A 17,688-nucleotide genomic window follows, 5' to 3' on the forward strand; every position below is an offset into this window, starting at 1 on the left:
TATTTAATACTGCACCAGTATAAAGTTATTTTGATCAAACACACATGAGAAAAATTAGTAACTATAGTAAGATCTTTATAACAAATTTCTTCTCATACCAGAACACAGCAATAAGTTTCACTTATTATAAACACAAATAGGAAAACCTCATACTTTAATATGGAAAATAAAAAAATAAACTATAAATTGATATTATAACTAAATATTTCATTATAATATAAATATTAACTAATACATATTCTATTCTATGAATTATAATAACTTTTGCCATGCCAATGAAAAAAAAATGTTATTCATCCATAAATTTTGTTAAAAAAATTTTACATGAATAAAAAATAATAGAGGCTAGCAGGTCTAGTTGTTACAATTGAAATATTTTATTTTTATATTGTTATACCACTATGCAAATTATATGGTTTCATAAATAAATTAATGTTTCAAATATTTTATGAAAATTTTGTTCATACTTTACCAAAATGAAAAGTGTTTCTCTTTCTATGTTTTGGCGTGTTAATAATAAAATTTAGTAAATCTTTTGCTATATAATTCGAGACCAAAGATATAAGCTCAGATAATTTTATACTAAATATTCAGTCAATAAATAATACTATCTTATTATCTATTTTTAAATCTAGTCGATAAAATAAGTCTATAATAACGTTTAAATCAGTACTTTAGAAGTTATTCTCATTTCATACATCTCCATGAAAATTACTATTAAAGAAGTAATTAATTAAAGAATTTGAGCCATCTCAATTTTTAAGAATTTTGATTTTCTATTAATGAACCATTTTTTTATGCATATTTTCTACACAATATATTTTCGATGATTCATCATCCGCTTATATATTTTTTTTCAATTCATCAGAAATAGATGTTTAATTATTAGATAATTAATAGTTTTCATTTTTGTACAAAGTTGATGAAATACCTGAACTTACCGAAGAAGAAAGAGGTACGTATTCTTCCTCGTCAATTGTTATATAATTTATTTAAAAACTTAATGTTTGTCGAAAAAAATAATAATTTTAATTCTTTGCGCCAATTTTTTTAAATAAATAGTTATTAATTATCGATTTGAAAATCACTATTTAACTCTATTTTAATATTTAAATTTTTACTATTCTTCTTTAGAACAACTTAAAAATTCTGTAATGGAATCAAATATAGGTAAGCATAGAAATATTTTTTGAAAAAAATTGATATATTGATAGTTTATTTATATCTGAAATCAATGAAATATTTTAGATTTAAATGAATAATAAGTGTTAATTAAAATATTTTATAGCAAAAGTTATGTTTGGATAAGCTGGTTTCTTTTTCTCTTGGGTTTTACAGCCATCAAAACCATCCCATCACACATCCTATTCTCCAGCCTTCCCTATCCATCGCTCTTGTTTTCCTATTCCGTGCTCCGTTTAGTTTTTCCGCGTCGTTTCTTATTACATCTTCCTACCTCAATCGTGATCTTCTCAGTGATCTCTGACCAACTGGGTTCTCGCCCATGATCATCCATATAAGATGGTTTTGTCTTCGTATAGCAAATCCAATCCATTGAAGTCTTCAGTTTCTAATTACACTCAATATGTTTCTTTTCCAGAACACCCTTCTCAATTCCTCATTTTTTCTTGTTCTCCATTCTCCCGTTTCTCCGTCTTTAAAGGTTCAAAAATCTTCTTTAAGACTTTTATTTCAATAACTAGTAATTTCCTTTCCTCAGTCTTTATTCGTGGCCAGGCCTCAGATCCATACGTAACAACTGGGCGTATTAAGATTCTGTATAGTTGTATCTTCATTTCTATTGACAGAGATCATGATCCTAGTATTTTGGTAAGTCCATAGAAGCATTTATTTCCTTATAGTACTCTTGATGCTATTTCTTTATCAGTGTCATTTTCTGTTAATATGAAACCCAGGTACTTAACTTGTTTGCATCTACTGAACTCATATTTACCAAATTTTAGACGAGGAAAAATGACCGCATTATCTTTTCTACCCATAACCATGTATTTTTTTCCTCGTTTATTTATAATCCCACTTTCATTGTATTTTCCTCCAAACGAGTGAATAGAGAACTTAAATTATCGTGTGATTTGTTCATTAGTACCACATCATCCGCATATGTCAAAACCGCTATAGATGATTCTTGTAACTTAACTACTTCTTGTGATTAAATATACATTTCTCTTACTACTTTTTCTAAAATTAAGCTATATAGAATCAGTGATAGAGATATTAAGACAGTGAGCTTAATCCAGATTTTATTAGTATTGGCGTTGTTTCTGCACTTGCTACATTGATTTTTTTGAATGTTTCTGTGATGCTTATTCCAATTAACCTTATTTATTTTTATGGTAAATTAAATTCTTCCAGACAATTTATTAGGCTAGCTCTGTGAATACTATCATACGCTTTTTTGAAGTCGATAAAAAAAACATATGCCTCTATGTTGAACTCCCATCTTTTTTAAAACAGCTGTCTGAAGATAAATATCTGATCTACTGTCGACCTCCCTGATAATCACCTATAGTGTCTTCTGCTTTACCCTTTAACCATGATAGTATGCAGTTCGAAAATACTTTGTACATCACATTTAGGATAGCTATTCCCCTATAGTTATTGCAGTCCTGTTTATTCCCTTTCTCGTGGATTGGACATAACACTGATGTCTTCCAGTCTATTGGTAATTCCTCATTTGACCATATTTGACAAATCAGTTTTTCGTTGTTTGTGTGCATTTAACTATTGTTGTCTATATACTGCTACCTATCAGATCCCATTAAACCACGGCTTAGATTTTAGTTTTTTATTCCCTAGAGTCTTTATTTCCATATTATTTACAGTCTCCTTTATTCGTTCCCATTCTCTATCCACTACTTCGTTAAACAACCTTCGTTTTTAATGCAACTCATTATTAATATTGTCTTCAAAAACTTTGCTTATAATCGGGTCTAGTTTACTTATATCGAATTATTCTGTATTTTTCTTTTGTCAATTTTAACTAATTGCTTGGGTTTTACTTTTATACATATGACAAGTAATAGGTGGTCAAAGCCTATATCCACACTACATGGGATTCTTATATTTATTATGCTATTTTAAACCTATTTGAGACTAACACATGGTCAATTTAGTTTCTATATCTTCCGCCCGGAGAGATCCACGTGTACTTATGTATATATTTTGTCGGAGAAATGGTACTTTTTATTACTAGCCCTTTTCTACTGCAAAGTCAATTAATTGTGTCCCGTTATTATTAGTGATTACGTGTAAACTCTACGATCCAATGTAACTCCTGTATCCTGCCTCTTGACCTAATATTGCAATTAAATCTTCCAGAACTATTCTAAAACTTCTCTCCGATGAATCAAATTCATTATCTAGTGAACATAAAAATATTCTTTCTCCTCTTCAGAGGTGCATGTAAATTAATCAATACAATAGCAGCATTCTCTGTTTTTAGAATTAATGTTAAAAGTTTTGGGTCGATATCTTTGAAGTCTTTTACTGCATGCATAATTGACTCATGTGCAGCAAAGCCCCTTCCTAAACTGTGGCCATGCTCACAGTTACCATTAAATATGGTTCTTTATGATATCTTATTTGTCATGACATCTTCCCATCTCATCTACTGCAAGGCTATACACTTCATTCTATGTTTTCCCACTTCCCTTACTAATTCCCATACCGCACCAGTCATGTACATGGTCTTTACGTTCCATATACCACAAATCAAGTCCAATTTCCGATTTTCAGTTCATTTTCCATTAATTCTATTCCGATGCTTGGTGTGTGAATCCTAAACATATGATTTTTTTTACAAGGTAGGGTTGTTAGCCCTGCGCTTAACACCCTATCTAGAGGACCAGGCTACTCAACCAATGAATATTACTATTGCAATATACTCTAAGTGCATTGGACGATGGCAGCGCCATTTTTCCTGCGCCAACTGGATAAGTTGGTTATTTTTTTATAAATTAAGTTTCTGTCATTGATTATTTGGTATATTACCTATTGTTTTTTTATAAAATAACGTTTTTATTTAAGATGTATATAAAATTATCGAAGATTGGTCGGTAGTTTATGATATTTTTAATTTTACTATAAACACTCTATTTTAGTTAATAATGTGGACTGTATTTTTTACGATATAACTTTTACATTTCACATACGAATAAAACTTTAGATGCACATAGGTGCTCCGGAATTACTATTCGATGTCCAGCTCACGACTAACTTACAATACAAAATCTACCTTGCACCGTCCCTTACCTATTCTATAACAAAGGTATCTTCTGTTTTCCCAAATATCAAACAAAGATATTTGAAAACAATAATTTTCGCCTAAATTTAACTTTTCATATATGATTTACTGCTTAACACTTCTTTGTGCCAAACAATTTAATAGTAGATTCTGACTAAAATATAATATTTTAAATGAATTTAAAAAGTTAAGAGAATTTTTATAATACACTTATATAACTTATACCTAACAGGTAAGTTTTAAATTTAAATTATATAATAAAAATGTTCAATTTTTTCACCATTTTTTGAAGAAATTTCTCAAAACTTTATCTAGTATTAAATATTTGTAAATTTTACAACACTACTATGAACTTATTATTGAAAAAATAAGAAGACAGGTACTGAAATCATTATGACTGATAAGTAAAAGTAAAAAAAAATTGTATAGTGCACTACAAATCAATAAAAATTGATACATATAAAATCAATTTATAAACTGATACAGTTTTAAAAGTCTTATAGCAATTTTATATGATTTATTAAGTATTAATTGGGTTTAGTGTTGAGAAGGAATTCTGTCCAAAAAGATCGTGTTCTTCTAGATTATTCCGAATTCGGAAAATTGGAGCGAGTTCTTTTTAAAAAGACAAAGCTAGAAATGGCTTCTTTGAGAAATATAATTATTTTAAAATGTATTTAATTTTAGAATTAAAGATAATTTTTATAAAAAGTGCAATTGCTGTGATTAATACTTATTTTAGAAAGAGGGAATAATATTATATAACTTATAAGAGTGAGAGTAATAGATCACAGATTGATTTTTTTTTTTTGTGGAAGAAAGAGAGCGTAAAGCGAGTAAAAGATTGTAAAGTTATACCAGATGAGAGTGTAACTACACAACATAGACTGATGGTAATAGATTTGTGGTGTAGTGATAAGGAAATATACAATAACAGAAAGAACACAGGAGAAAAATCGAGGACCGGTGGTAGAAATTAAATGGGGAAAATGAAAGAGTTTTTAAAGACGGTAAATGAGATGTTAGTGTGGAAGTCGAGGGAGATATAAATAATGTGTGGATTAGTTCTGCTAGTTGTGTAAAAAATACAGAAAAGGAAATTGTTGGTAAGAATTAGTGTAGAATACCAGAAAACAAGGAAATCTGTTGGTGGGATGAGGACGTTCAAAAAATCATAGAAAGTAAGAAAAAAAAATTTAATGTATGACAGAAGAGTAATAAGAGAGAAGATAGGATGGAGTTTAAATACTTATGCAAAGAAGTCAAGTTTGCAGTAAGTAAGGCGAAGTTTAAGAGGTATTATGAGTTGTATGATAGGCTAGGAACAAAGGAAGACGAGAAAGAAATCTATATACTTGCAAAAGTAAGAGAGAAAAGGTCTAAAGATTATCATTATATAAGGTGTCTAAAAAGTGTTGATAATAAGATACTCTTGAGTGATTATCTGAAAAAAAGTGGAAAGAGTATTTTGAAAAATTACTGAATAAGGAGTACCCAAAAGAGACATTAGAGGATATATCGTAGAATAAGGGACTGATAGATATAATTATTGAGAAGATGTATGGGAGACTGTTGCGTCAATGAAAAATAATAAAGCAGTAGGACCAGATGAAGTGCCAGTAGAAGTATGTATAATATTAGGCAGTATTGGCATAAGGTGGTTGAAGGAACTTTTAAATAAAATCTTATTAGGTTTGGCTGACCCCAAGTAGGTGAGTAAGGCGAAGAAAAAAATAAATTTTTTCTACTTCAATTAAAAATAATTTTGAATAAGTTGTTTTTCATACAGTTCATTAAGCCGACCAAACATACAGGTTTAAGCAAAAAAATTTCAGCTTTGATTATTGCTAATATCAGGAGTGGAATAATGAAAAGATTATTCTGGTTTTAACTCATTAGTCGTTTATTTTTACATGTTACATAAATATAATATATATATATATATATGTATATTCTCGGTACGACAAGCACGATAACCTATTGTATGCGAACTTAATACAAAACAAAATCTGGTACCTACACCCCCACAAAATACAAATTATAACTATCGTAGTGTGTCCTGGTGTACCGAGTAATTATTGTAATTTTCGTCAAATATAACTTAAGTTATGTGTATTCTCTTAACTTTGAGATATTGATTTCAAATTTATTCATAAATGACTCATTAAAGTTTTAAATTGCGTTTTTTAAAGTTATTCTCATTTCATACATCTCCATGAAAATTACTATTATAGAAGAAATTGATTAAAAAATTGAGCAGTTTCAATTTTTTTTTTTAATAAACTATCTTTTTATGTATATTTTTTATATAATATATTTTTGATGATTCATCATCAGCTTATATATTTTTTTCCAACTCATCAGAAATAGTTGTTTAATTAGTAAATAATTAATTGTTTTCATTTTTGTACAAAGTTAATGAAAAACATGAACTTACCAAAGAAGAAAAACGTAAGTACTCTTCCTCGTCAATTGTTATATAATTTATTTAAAAACTTAATTTTTGTCGAAAAAAATAATAATTTTAATTCATTGCACCAAATTTTTTAAATAAATAGTTATTAATTATGGAATTTGAAAATCGCTATTAAACTCTATTTTAATAGTTTAATTTTTACTATTCTCCTTTAGAACAACTAAAAATATCTATAATGGAATCAAAAAGAGGTAAGCATAGAAATATAATTTGAAAAAAATTTGATATATTAATAGTTTATTTATATCTACAATCAATGAAATATTTTCGATTTAAATGAAGAATAAGTGTAAATTAGAATATTTTAGAGTAAAAATTATGTTTGGATAAGTTGATTATCTTTCTATGAGCTAAGTTTCTGTCATTGGCTATTTGGTATGATACCTATTGTATTTTTATAGAATAACGTTTTTATTAAAGTTGTATATAAAAGTATCGAAGATCTTTCGGTAGCTAATGATATTTTAAATTTGAGAGTTAAAAAGTTAAGAGAGGTGATTGAATAAACTTCCACTTAGCTGGTAAAAGTTGACTTTACTGATAGTAAAATTGGATTTTTTGTATGACTACTGATAAACGTTAAATTATTAATTTACTAAACCATTTTTGTCATCAAAAGGGTCAAGAAAAAATAATTTACTGGTCTTTTTTATTGACTCTCCTTTACGTAAACATTGTAATTCTTAAGAAAAATATTGAGATTACACGATTATCAATAATTTTAGTCTAGTCTGAAAAGTTTCTTCTGAATCAACGTAAACAGTGAATTTATTTTGTGAATTTAGCGACAGTTATTATTTTTCTCCTTTGTAAAATATACTCTGTTATGATGAGTAATTTACTTAATGATAAATACCGTTCGGTGATGTAAAAGTTTTCAATTTTTGTTAATGTAATCACAATCTGTTTTTCTTCTAAATATCCTTTTTCTATTATAACTTCTTGACAATAGTTATCAGGCTAATTTAAATCTTTTTAAATTATTATAATAATTATTATAATCGCCAAATATTTCAATATTGCATTTCAGTGGGAGTTTTACAATAAATTTTCCCGTGTTTTCAAGTTTTACTGTTCATTCAAAGTGTTTGACACACGACCTTTTTTCAATGCTGAGTTTTTTTCTGAAATAATTTTATCTATTTGCCAAAATGTTGATATCAGTTCATTTAAATTTACTTGATTACCAATTACAATTGAATTGAAAAATTCTTTTGTAGTGTTATGTCCTAAACTGGACACAGAACCTGAAACTATCCAAATTCAATTACTTTATAAATAATTCCTGCTACATCTACCTTATGTTGATCAGTTTTTAATATACTATAGAAGCATTCAACACCTAGTAGTACAACTAATTTACGAGGCAAGCCGTACTGTAGTTAGCTAATTTAACGTGATCAGGTATGTCTATACCAGTTGTGTTGATTGTTTCGGTTGGAAAAATGAAGTTATTTTTGGTAAAGTTAAAAAAACGAATTGGCTACTGTACTTAGTATTTCCTAATTGAATTAATGTTGTTATAGAGTAAAATGATTTTCTTATTCAATTATCTACACCAGATATACTAATACATAATCTTTTTCGTGGCGATTTCAACTTTTGCGCTAACTCAGTGGTTATAAAATTAGTTTGAGAGCTTGAATCTTACAATGAATATTTTATTTAAATTACCTTTAATTATAGCTGAAAAGGTATTAATTTTACTATGATGTGTTTTCATTTTTTTTTTTTTTTTTGCGTCTGTTACAATTTTTTCTCAGCTTTCACCGAACTAATTTCTTTCAACGATACGTCAAAAGATCACAAATCGTATCTAGTCGAAGACATTATCCTCAAAAAATTTCTCTCATTTCCCGTAAATGGAGGAAATTTCCAAAAAAATTACAAATTTAAAAATTGCTAATTTTCGAAATTTTTTTCACTTAAAACTGTCATACCTTTTTCAAAATTGCACAAATTAATACAATTTTTTTTTTAATGGATGCATAATATCCTTACCTATATTTGATATATTTTTTTTTATAAATTTGACCCTTTACCTACCCACAGAGTGGGTTTCAAAATGACAACTTTTTCACAAAAAATTAACTTTTTAAAGTGTTTCGAAACTACTGACACTTTTATATATACCTTAAATTAAAGCTTATGTAATAGTTTATATAGTATATAAAGTAAATATTCTCTATTATGAAAAATAAAAATTTCGGACTTTATTTTGTCTTCACGATGAAAATGGCTACCGTATGCTATTTTTGTGTTAAAATTCTCTAATTTTTAACTTTAAAATGCTATAACTTTCTGAAAAATTTATAGATTAATACAATTTTTTATGAGAAATAATATTTATATACCTCATACTTTTTTTTTTTTAATCGGATTAGTTCCCTTTATGCATGGGGAGTTCAAAACTTAAAAATGCATATAGAAAGTAGAATTTTTTCAACTTAATTTTTGAAAATGTTCCGGAAATACTGACACTTTTATACACCTTAAATTAAAGCTAATATAATATACTTTATTATGAAAAAAAAAATTTCGGACTTTAATTTGTCTTCGTGGTAAAAACAGACATCAAAGTTAATAAAAAAAATGATTTTTGTAAAAAAATTCTTTTTTATATTCTTAACTTTATAATGCTATAACTTTTTAAAAAATGTATGGATCATTATATTTTTTTTTGAGATAAGTACTATATATATTACACTTATAAATCATAAAACTTGTAATAAGAATATGAATAATGTAATAGGAGATCATGTAGCCTTTGGAATAATCCACCAATTTCTTAAAATTAAACACTATTTACAGATTTGCATCGAAGCATTTTTTATGATAGTGATTTTAATCACTGTCAGATATCATCTATACTGGACTCAACTATGCTACGACCCCACTTTGCCGCCACCCCACTGTGCTGGGTTTTTTTATTACTCTTGTTGGCAACAGATCTTGTTTTTGTTCTGCACAAGTATCATGCATACTTGACTTGTTCATCATTTTGTTCTTCGGATAAACAAAGTAATGTATTATGTGTTTCTGCAGTCTAAAAATTTACATTCATTGTTTTACTGAATGATGAGACAAACATAATTTACAAATGTTTAATTGAGTAACCTTTTGATGACGCTCTTTTACTGTTAAGTGTAAAAATTTTTCGCGATGATATATGACGTGACTTGTTTTATTGCACAAGTAATATTTTTTTAATAATTAAAATTTTTTGAGGTCGTATGCAACACGGTCCTTTTTTGATGATCAGATTGTTTCTTTTTTTTCTTTTGATCGCCACTGCATTGATTTAAACTTTTTGCACTTTTAACTACTTCTAATAGTTGACAGTGATTATTTAAAAATTCAATTATATCTTTGACTTCTGACACTTCAGTTTGTGGTGCTTGCTTTCTACTAGCTCACAATGTATTTACATCTAGTTTTGTTGATATATTGTGAATTATAAAAGAGCCTCATAAATTCGTGACCTAAATTTTTCAGAGTTTTCATGTTGCCGACTAAATCGTCAATGAAAATTCTTAAATTATTCGCTAACTCCTAGATAATAACCAGTTTTATATCGTAAATGACTTTTTTATGCTGTTGCATCAAAGCCGTTATCTGTTGTGTCAAACTATCCCATTCTATCTTATAATTTTTTACCGATGTTACAAAGCATTATAAACCTTAAATTTCTCGCTCAATAATGATGCTTTAAGATAAAAAAACCTTTGTACATCAGTTAACGCTACGTTTTCGTGAATAACCGCTAAATGTTGGTACACTTAACGAAGCTAATTTTACAATTGATGGCTGATTAGATATGATGATTAGATTTATAAAAAAGCATATCATTAGAAATTAAATGTCAAATGTATTACCAATAAAAATTTTCGAATGATCCATTTAGTTTTTAAAAAGTTATTTCGATGTATAATGAAAACTAAAAATATCAATGTTCATTGTTTTATAATAATTGCAATTTGTTGAAACTATTTCTATTATTAGAAGAACTGAGAAAATGTTTTCTAAATTATGGCACTTATAACTTCAATTAAATTCAATTTGTGATTTTTTGATTTATTGTTGAACAAAATCACCTCGTACTGAAGGAGCGGAATGTTTTGAATTATTAGTTTGTACAACTAATAATTTCTCAGCTACGCATCAAAATTAAAAATATTATATTATGTAATCAATTAAAGTTTATTATTTAATTGATTAATTCTAAATAAGCAATAATCAAATAATTAATCAATATTCGCATTACATTTTTACAGACTTAAACAGATGCCCACAATGTAATAATATCAAACATTTAATGAAAATTTCCAACAAATGTAATCATCGAATATGTAAAGAATGTTTTAAAAATTTGATAAAGAATATTCGTAATTGCCCAACCTGCAATGCACCAATATATCAAAATAATATAATCAAAAATTTTAAAAAGTTATGGTTTTGAAATGTAATATAAATTAAAAATAAATAAAATTAACCTATGATCACAAAAAGCACTTTAAAAAAATTAACCGATACTTAAAAAATATAACATTGATTAAAAATATAAATAATTTTTAATATAAACAATAGAAACATTTAAATTATTTAAAACATTTAATAAATAATAATAATAAGTTGAATAAAACACTGTAAAAGATTATTAACAGTTGTTCTATTGTAGATTTCTTTTAGAGGAAACCACATTGATTTCTCCTAAAAAGTCTTCTGTGGACTATAATTCTATAAAAAAAATATGTTTTTTCCATACTACGGAATACAAAATGACGTAAATAATGTAATAAATAATAATGGCACATGCGTTAGATAGCAGCGTAAACAGCTAGATATAAGTCCACAGAGTGATCTTCCCTTGGACCCACCCCACTTGTAGTAGTTTAAATTCATTATTATAAAGTTTTTCTTTTTTTTCAAAAATAATAATGTCAAAAAAAATAATTTTATTCTTATCAAATTTTTTTTCCGATCAACCATTTGTCTGTTTCAGCATGTTAAAGTTAATGTTTTTAAATCAAATTTCTATTGTAATTATACTGTTTTTAGTACAGAAGTCACTGATGACTTAATATAAGTTTACTATTATATTCTACACAAATTTACTGTCATACATTTTTGAACGACAAGTGTAAACAATTTTTTTAATATTTACCAAAAGAATTATTTGTGACCCATTGAAACAGATTATTATTGTTATGAATGCGTTGAAACTGTCATCGTTAAATCAATTGTAAAAAAAAAAAACAACCGTTCGTTTTTTAAAATTATTTAAAGATTTGGATTCAAAACAGAAATTGATCAATAATTCAGTGTTCGTAATACCAATAATAATCTTATTTGAAAAGCTTGAGGATTTATCCATGTTTGCAGTTGATTGCAGACGTTTCGGACTCTTTGCAGAGTCAATCTTCAGAGCGATAGTTACCGCTCGGTGGCTGAAACTATACTGGCGGCTTATCTTGTTATCAGTCTGTTTTTATACGTTGGTTGTTTATCATATCAGTTGTTTACCGTATCGGTTGTTTATCATATCTATTTATGACTCATGTTGTTTATGGTATCTTGTTTTTGTTGACGACTTTGTTTTTGATTATTGTTGTTGTTTTTTTTCTTTTTTGACATTCTTGACATTTTGGTCTTCCTTTTCTGCACCGACAGTTTTCCATTACGTTGATAGTAACTTTTTCTTGTATTGAACTGTTTTCAATGTTGTTAGTTGATTTTCTTTATGTCTGATGTATGGTGGGTAACCAAGTTTTGCTTATTGTTCTTGTGGTAAATCCTACATTGGACAAACAGGAAGAGCTATTGCAACAAGAATAAAAGTACACGAAAAAGACGTGGATTAATAAAGGACAGAAAAAGCCGCAGTAGTCGAACACGCTAAAAACAAAGGACATGACATCAAATTTGATAAAGTAAAAATACTAAACAAAGAAACTCATTTTGGTACTCTTATGTACAAAGAGGAAATAGAAATCGAAAAATGTCCAGAGAATTTCAACAGAGAAGACAGATGGAGAATAACAAAACTTGGTTACCCACCATACACCAGACATAAAGAAAATCAACTAACAATATTGAAAACAGTTCAATACAAGAAAAAGTTACTATCAACGTAATGGAAAACTGTCGGTGCAGAAAAGGAAGACCAAAATGTCAAGAATGTCAAAAAAGAAAAAAAACAACAACAATAATCAAAAACAAAGTCGTCAACAAAAACAAGATACCATAAACAACATGAGTCATAAACAGATATGATAAACAACCGATACGGTAAACAACTGATATGATAAACAACCAACGTATAAAAACAGACTGATAACAAGATAAGCCGCCAGTATAGTTTCAGCCACCGAGCGGTAACTATCGCTCTGAAGATTGACTCTGCAAAGAGTCCGAAACGTCTGCAATCAACTGCAAACATGGATAAATCCTCAAGCTTTTCAAATAAGATTATTATTGGTATTACGAACACTGAATTATTGATCAATTTCTGTTTTGAATCCAAATCTTTAAATAATTTTAAAAAACGAACGGTTGTTTTTTTTTACTATTGATTTAACGATTGATGGACATTATGTAGATTTGCATGTGAGTTTTAATTCAGAACCTGATTCGTTTGTTTGCCTTAATGACGTCTCTGGTATTAATGATCTCCTAGCTATGCAGATTATCTGTATACAACGATTATAATAGTATACTTTGATCGTCTGCCATTGTCTCCTATGTTTTGAATACCAATGTCTTTGCCCTGTAGTAAATAACCATTCTTTGTTTTTAATTGCTTCATAATACAGTCCTCCAAAGTCAGCTTTGTTTATCATTTGATATGTTATGGATTTTGTTGCTAAACATAAGACATATGCATATATCATTAAATTTAATTTATTATATACTAACTACTGCACTTAGTATAATTTAATTGTAGTTAATTAATATTATATATTTGTACAATTAAATACATGCACGTGTGCATATATTTAGAATCTCTTTATTGATTTTACAAATGACTAAACTACAAATTTGTTAGTATAAAACACTGCACACAAGGCCAGAGAGCATACCACATATATGTACAAAAGAGTTTAGATAAAATACCAAAAGAATAATACATTTTTTTTTTATCTTGAGTAGATTTAATATACAGTTGCATTAGACAAATAGTTACACGCGATTTAATATAATAATATAAATCGTGTAGTTTTAAGTGCGTATGCAGACGCACATACATACATATAAACGCTAATAGTGACATCAACTACACAATTTATCACATAAGAGTGTTAGTCTCATCAGGATAATTAGAAGTAAGTGAAAACATTAATTTATATAATAAATCTATAATGATACCTTTACTGAAGGATTTTTAGTAATAAACAATCGGAAATGAACTGACTAAAATAACTGCATAAAAAAATACGATACTCATATAATTTGTGTGTACATTTTTGTGCAGGAGCTAAATAGTAAAATTTCATTGATATCTTATCTTTATTCACATATATTAGATGTGTTTATATAGCCATACATACCCCAAGTCCCTTTACTTTTATTCAATTATTGTCCCTGCCTCATACCTCTAGACACTCTTAGTTTTTTTTATATCAAACTAAACTTCCTTATACATATTGTTTGCAATAAACCTATCCCCATGCCACTTCACTTTTTTTTTATTACAGTATATAAATATAAAAACAATTTTATTATTCTTTTGGATAGTCGTCGCTTAGCATCTAAATCATTTTTTTATAGATTAACAAATTTCCTAATAATAATTTTGCAGTTATCTATTTAATTTTTTGGCTATTTTTATAAAAATATGTAATCAGAATTATTAATTTTATAGTACTAAGTATGAAATGAAGGTTCTCATAAAATAAAATGACAATTTCCAATATATCTTAAAATTTTATATTATTAATTGTTGTTTTGATAACATTTCCAAACTATTTGGTCAATAGTTTTCCACAGTGTGATTTAGAAAACGGTATTATGAAACGACGATTAAGGTTGTTTGAAAAGTTGGATGAAACTCTAGTCACAGCCCGTATATTGAACTTAGTTGGTTATAAGGATGGAAATATCTTATTATATTGTGTTACTTAAATGTATAAGGCAATTTATTTCATGAAGAAAATTTTTGTTAATTTACTTTAATTAAAACATAACATAAACATGTGGGTTCACCCTGGTCCTGCAAGTATTTACAAATCCTATACGTTTTGAAACCGTCATTATTTTGCAGTTTTAGCTTCGATGCGAAGCTGAGAAAGTATTTATTTTACCATGATGTCTATTGATATAAATTTTTTAAAAATTTGACTCTATACCTGCACATAGGGAAATTCAAAATAGCAATTTTTGCACATAGTTAAGCTTTTTCAATTTAATTTTTTTAAATGTTCCGAAAATATTAACACTCTTATTTAATCTTAAATTAAAGCTTATATTATACAGGATGATTTTTTTATCATAACCCACTCAATTACTTGCAGAATAATAATAATTTAAACATTTTTTTTTTTTCATTATCTTTAGTTACACATTATTCTTGAATTTTTAACTATGTAATACTTTTTAAGTTCATCCCTTATGCCTTGGAGAGGGGTTAACTTTGTTTTTTTAAATGGTAACACATATTTTTAATTTAATAAAATGTTTGAGTTTTTAATTTAATAGTAAATGGCATTTGAATTTTTAATATAACTTTATTAGCTTATTAGATATAAACATTTAAAGTTTCAAAATTTTGAGTTAATATACATGTATAATACACGTGGGATTGTAAATATAGGTAGTTAATTGGATTTTTAGGACATTGCTGTCTCAGCCACGGATTGTTTATTATTAATTATGATTATCAATAGATATACTTTCTGTATTGTCAGTTAGTGTATTTATAAACTCATAACAATGTGCCTTACTATCATTGATAATAACAATGCTGTGTACCTGCTAATATCGATGTTATAAAAAACCAATTAGCTACCTGTATTTGTAATCCCTTGTGTATTATACCTGTATATTAATTCAAAAATTTGAAACTTTAAATGATTATATCTAATAAACGAATTAAGTTATATTAAAAATTCAAATGCCATTTACTATTAAATTAAAAACTCAAACATTTTAATAAATTAAAATTATGTGTTACCATTTAAAAAAACAAAGTTAACCCCCCTCCAAGGCATAAGGGATGAACTTAAAAAGTATTACATAGTTAAAAATTCAAGAATAATGTGTAACTAAAGATAATAAAAAAAAAAAATGTTTAAATTATTATTATTCTGCAAGTAATTGAGTGGGTTATGATAAAAAAATCACCCTGTATACTTTACAACGAAAAAAAAATCGAAATATAGATTTTCTTTTTGGTGTAAAAGGCTACCGTAATAAAAAATATGCCATTTTTGTGTTAAAATTCTGGGTTTTGTATTTTATTTTATTTTAAAATATCATACAAGGAGAATACACTGACTTACATGAATATTATATAATTAAATTAACATAAAATAAAGTTCATAAGACATAAGAAGTTAAACTTATTTAAATTTTTTTGCTTTTTTAAAATCGAAAAAGTAACTATAAAATTTGAATTAGCTTAATTTGTTAATTTTATTAACGGACGAAAGCAACAGTTGCCGAAATGATAACACTTGTGTCTTTCGCACTTGGGGTTCGAGGATCGATTCCGCCAGTGACAATTAATACTTTGTAATTTTTTTGAGTTAGATAAAATTTTTTAAATCATTTAATTTTTATCGCATTTGGATTCAATAACTTCAATAAATATCTCATCACTGTAGTTTCCCATTGTGAGAAGAAATTTCTTATTCATGTTAATATTACATACTACAAGTTTTTTTTTGTGACTGCGATTTATTTTTCCAACCCTCACTTAACCTATTTTTTTCAACGATAAGTCAAATGATTACAATTCATATTTACTTGAAGTAGTATATTACCCTCAAAAATTGAAAAAAATCGCATATTCAAAAAAAATTAATTAACAAGCTTTATCTATACTAACAATTAAAATCATTCATTTCTAATTTTTTTAAAGTATTTAATATCGAATAGGATTAAAAGTATTTGATAGGATAAAAATATTCAACTACAAAAGTAAATAATTTTACTTTGTAATTTATAACTCTGTATGTACTACTACCAGTCTATAACATCCCTAAATTTTTTTGTAACAAGTTATATAAATCTAAAAAAAAAAATTATTTTAAGTTTTACCTAAATTTAACAATGGATTTTTACAATTATAATCAAATTTTATAATACGCTCAATTGAGTAGATCTTTTTAATTTTTTTTAGTTAAAGTAAATCATTAAAATTAATTCAGTTCTGCATATTTCAATTGTAGATCTTTTTAAACACTAAAAGTTAAATAGAAATGATTTCTATTTAAGTGATCTATTACGATAAAAATGCAAAAAAAAAATCGAGCTTTTTTGATAAATTTACTGTAAATAGTAAACATATGCTAAAATAAAGATAATGTTATGCACTATAAGAAAAAAAAATTTGTCCCGACGACTTATCTTCTATGTGTAAATGGTTGTCGTAGTTAAAAAAAACATACTATTTTTGTGTTAAAATTCTTTATATTGTATTTTAATTTATTTTAAAATAGCTTATAAGGGGTACACTGATTTTCATTAATATTATATAAAACTAATTTACATAGAATATAATGTTAAACTTATTTCAATTTTTTTTTCTTTAAAGTCGAAAAATTTTTATCAAAAAACGAATGCGACGAACGTTTGCCGATTAGTAAAAATCATTGCCGTAGCAATGATTTTTTTGCAATTTTTCCGTAATTCTTTTTGAGTTAGAATTTTGCTTTTGGTTTAATCCACCAATTTCTTAAAATTAAACACTATTTACAGATTTGCATCGAAGCATTTTTTATGATAGTGA

The 17,688-nt window shown here is 26.8% G+C and overlaps 1 protein-coding gene across 6 annotated transcripts in view; it reads left to right on the forward strand.

Moving 5' to 3' along the window:
- The window catches only part of LOC126899282 (uncharacterized protein PF3D7_1120000-like), a 29,817-nt gene extending 18,472 nt beyond the window's left edge, over nucleotides 1-11,345 (forward strand). For 2 of the 6 annotated variants that reach the window (XM_050674010.1, XM_050674009.1), the window contains 5 exons: nucleotides 920-955; nucleotides 1,135-1,170; nucleotides 6,680-6,715; nucleotides 6,896-6,931; nucleotides 11,015-11,345. In XM_050674010.1, the coding sequence (XP_050529967.1) occupies nucleotides 920-955; nucleotides 1,135-1,170; nucleotides 6,680-6,715; nucleotides 6,896-6,931; nucleotides 11,015-11,199 (329 nt within the window). In that variant the 3' untranslated portion in view covers nucleotides 11,200-11,345. The remainder of the gene's footprint in view (nucleotides 1-919; nucleotides 956-1,134; nucleotides 1,171-6,679; nucleotides 6,716-6,895; nucleotides 6,932-11,014) is intronic. The other 4 variants (XM_050674005.1, XM_050674006.1, XM_050674007.1 and 1 more) reach the window with 2 other exon arrangements.
- The last annotated feature ends 6,343 nt before the right edge of the window (nucleotides 11,346-17,688 follow it).

The sequence above is a fragment of the Daktulosphaira vitifoliae genome, unplaced genomic scaffold (assembly GCF_025091365.1).
Source record: "Daktulosphaira vitifoliae isolate Bord-2020 unplaced genomic scaffold, ASM2509136v1 Scaffold_2, whole genome shotgun sequence".
NCBI lineage: Eukaryota > Metazoa > Arthropoda > Insecta > Hemiptera > Phylloxeridae > Daktulosphaira > Daktulosphaira vitifoliae.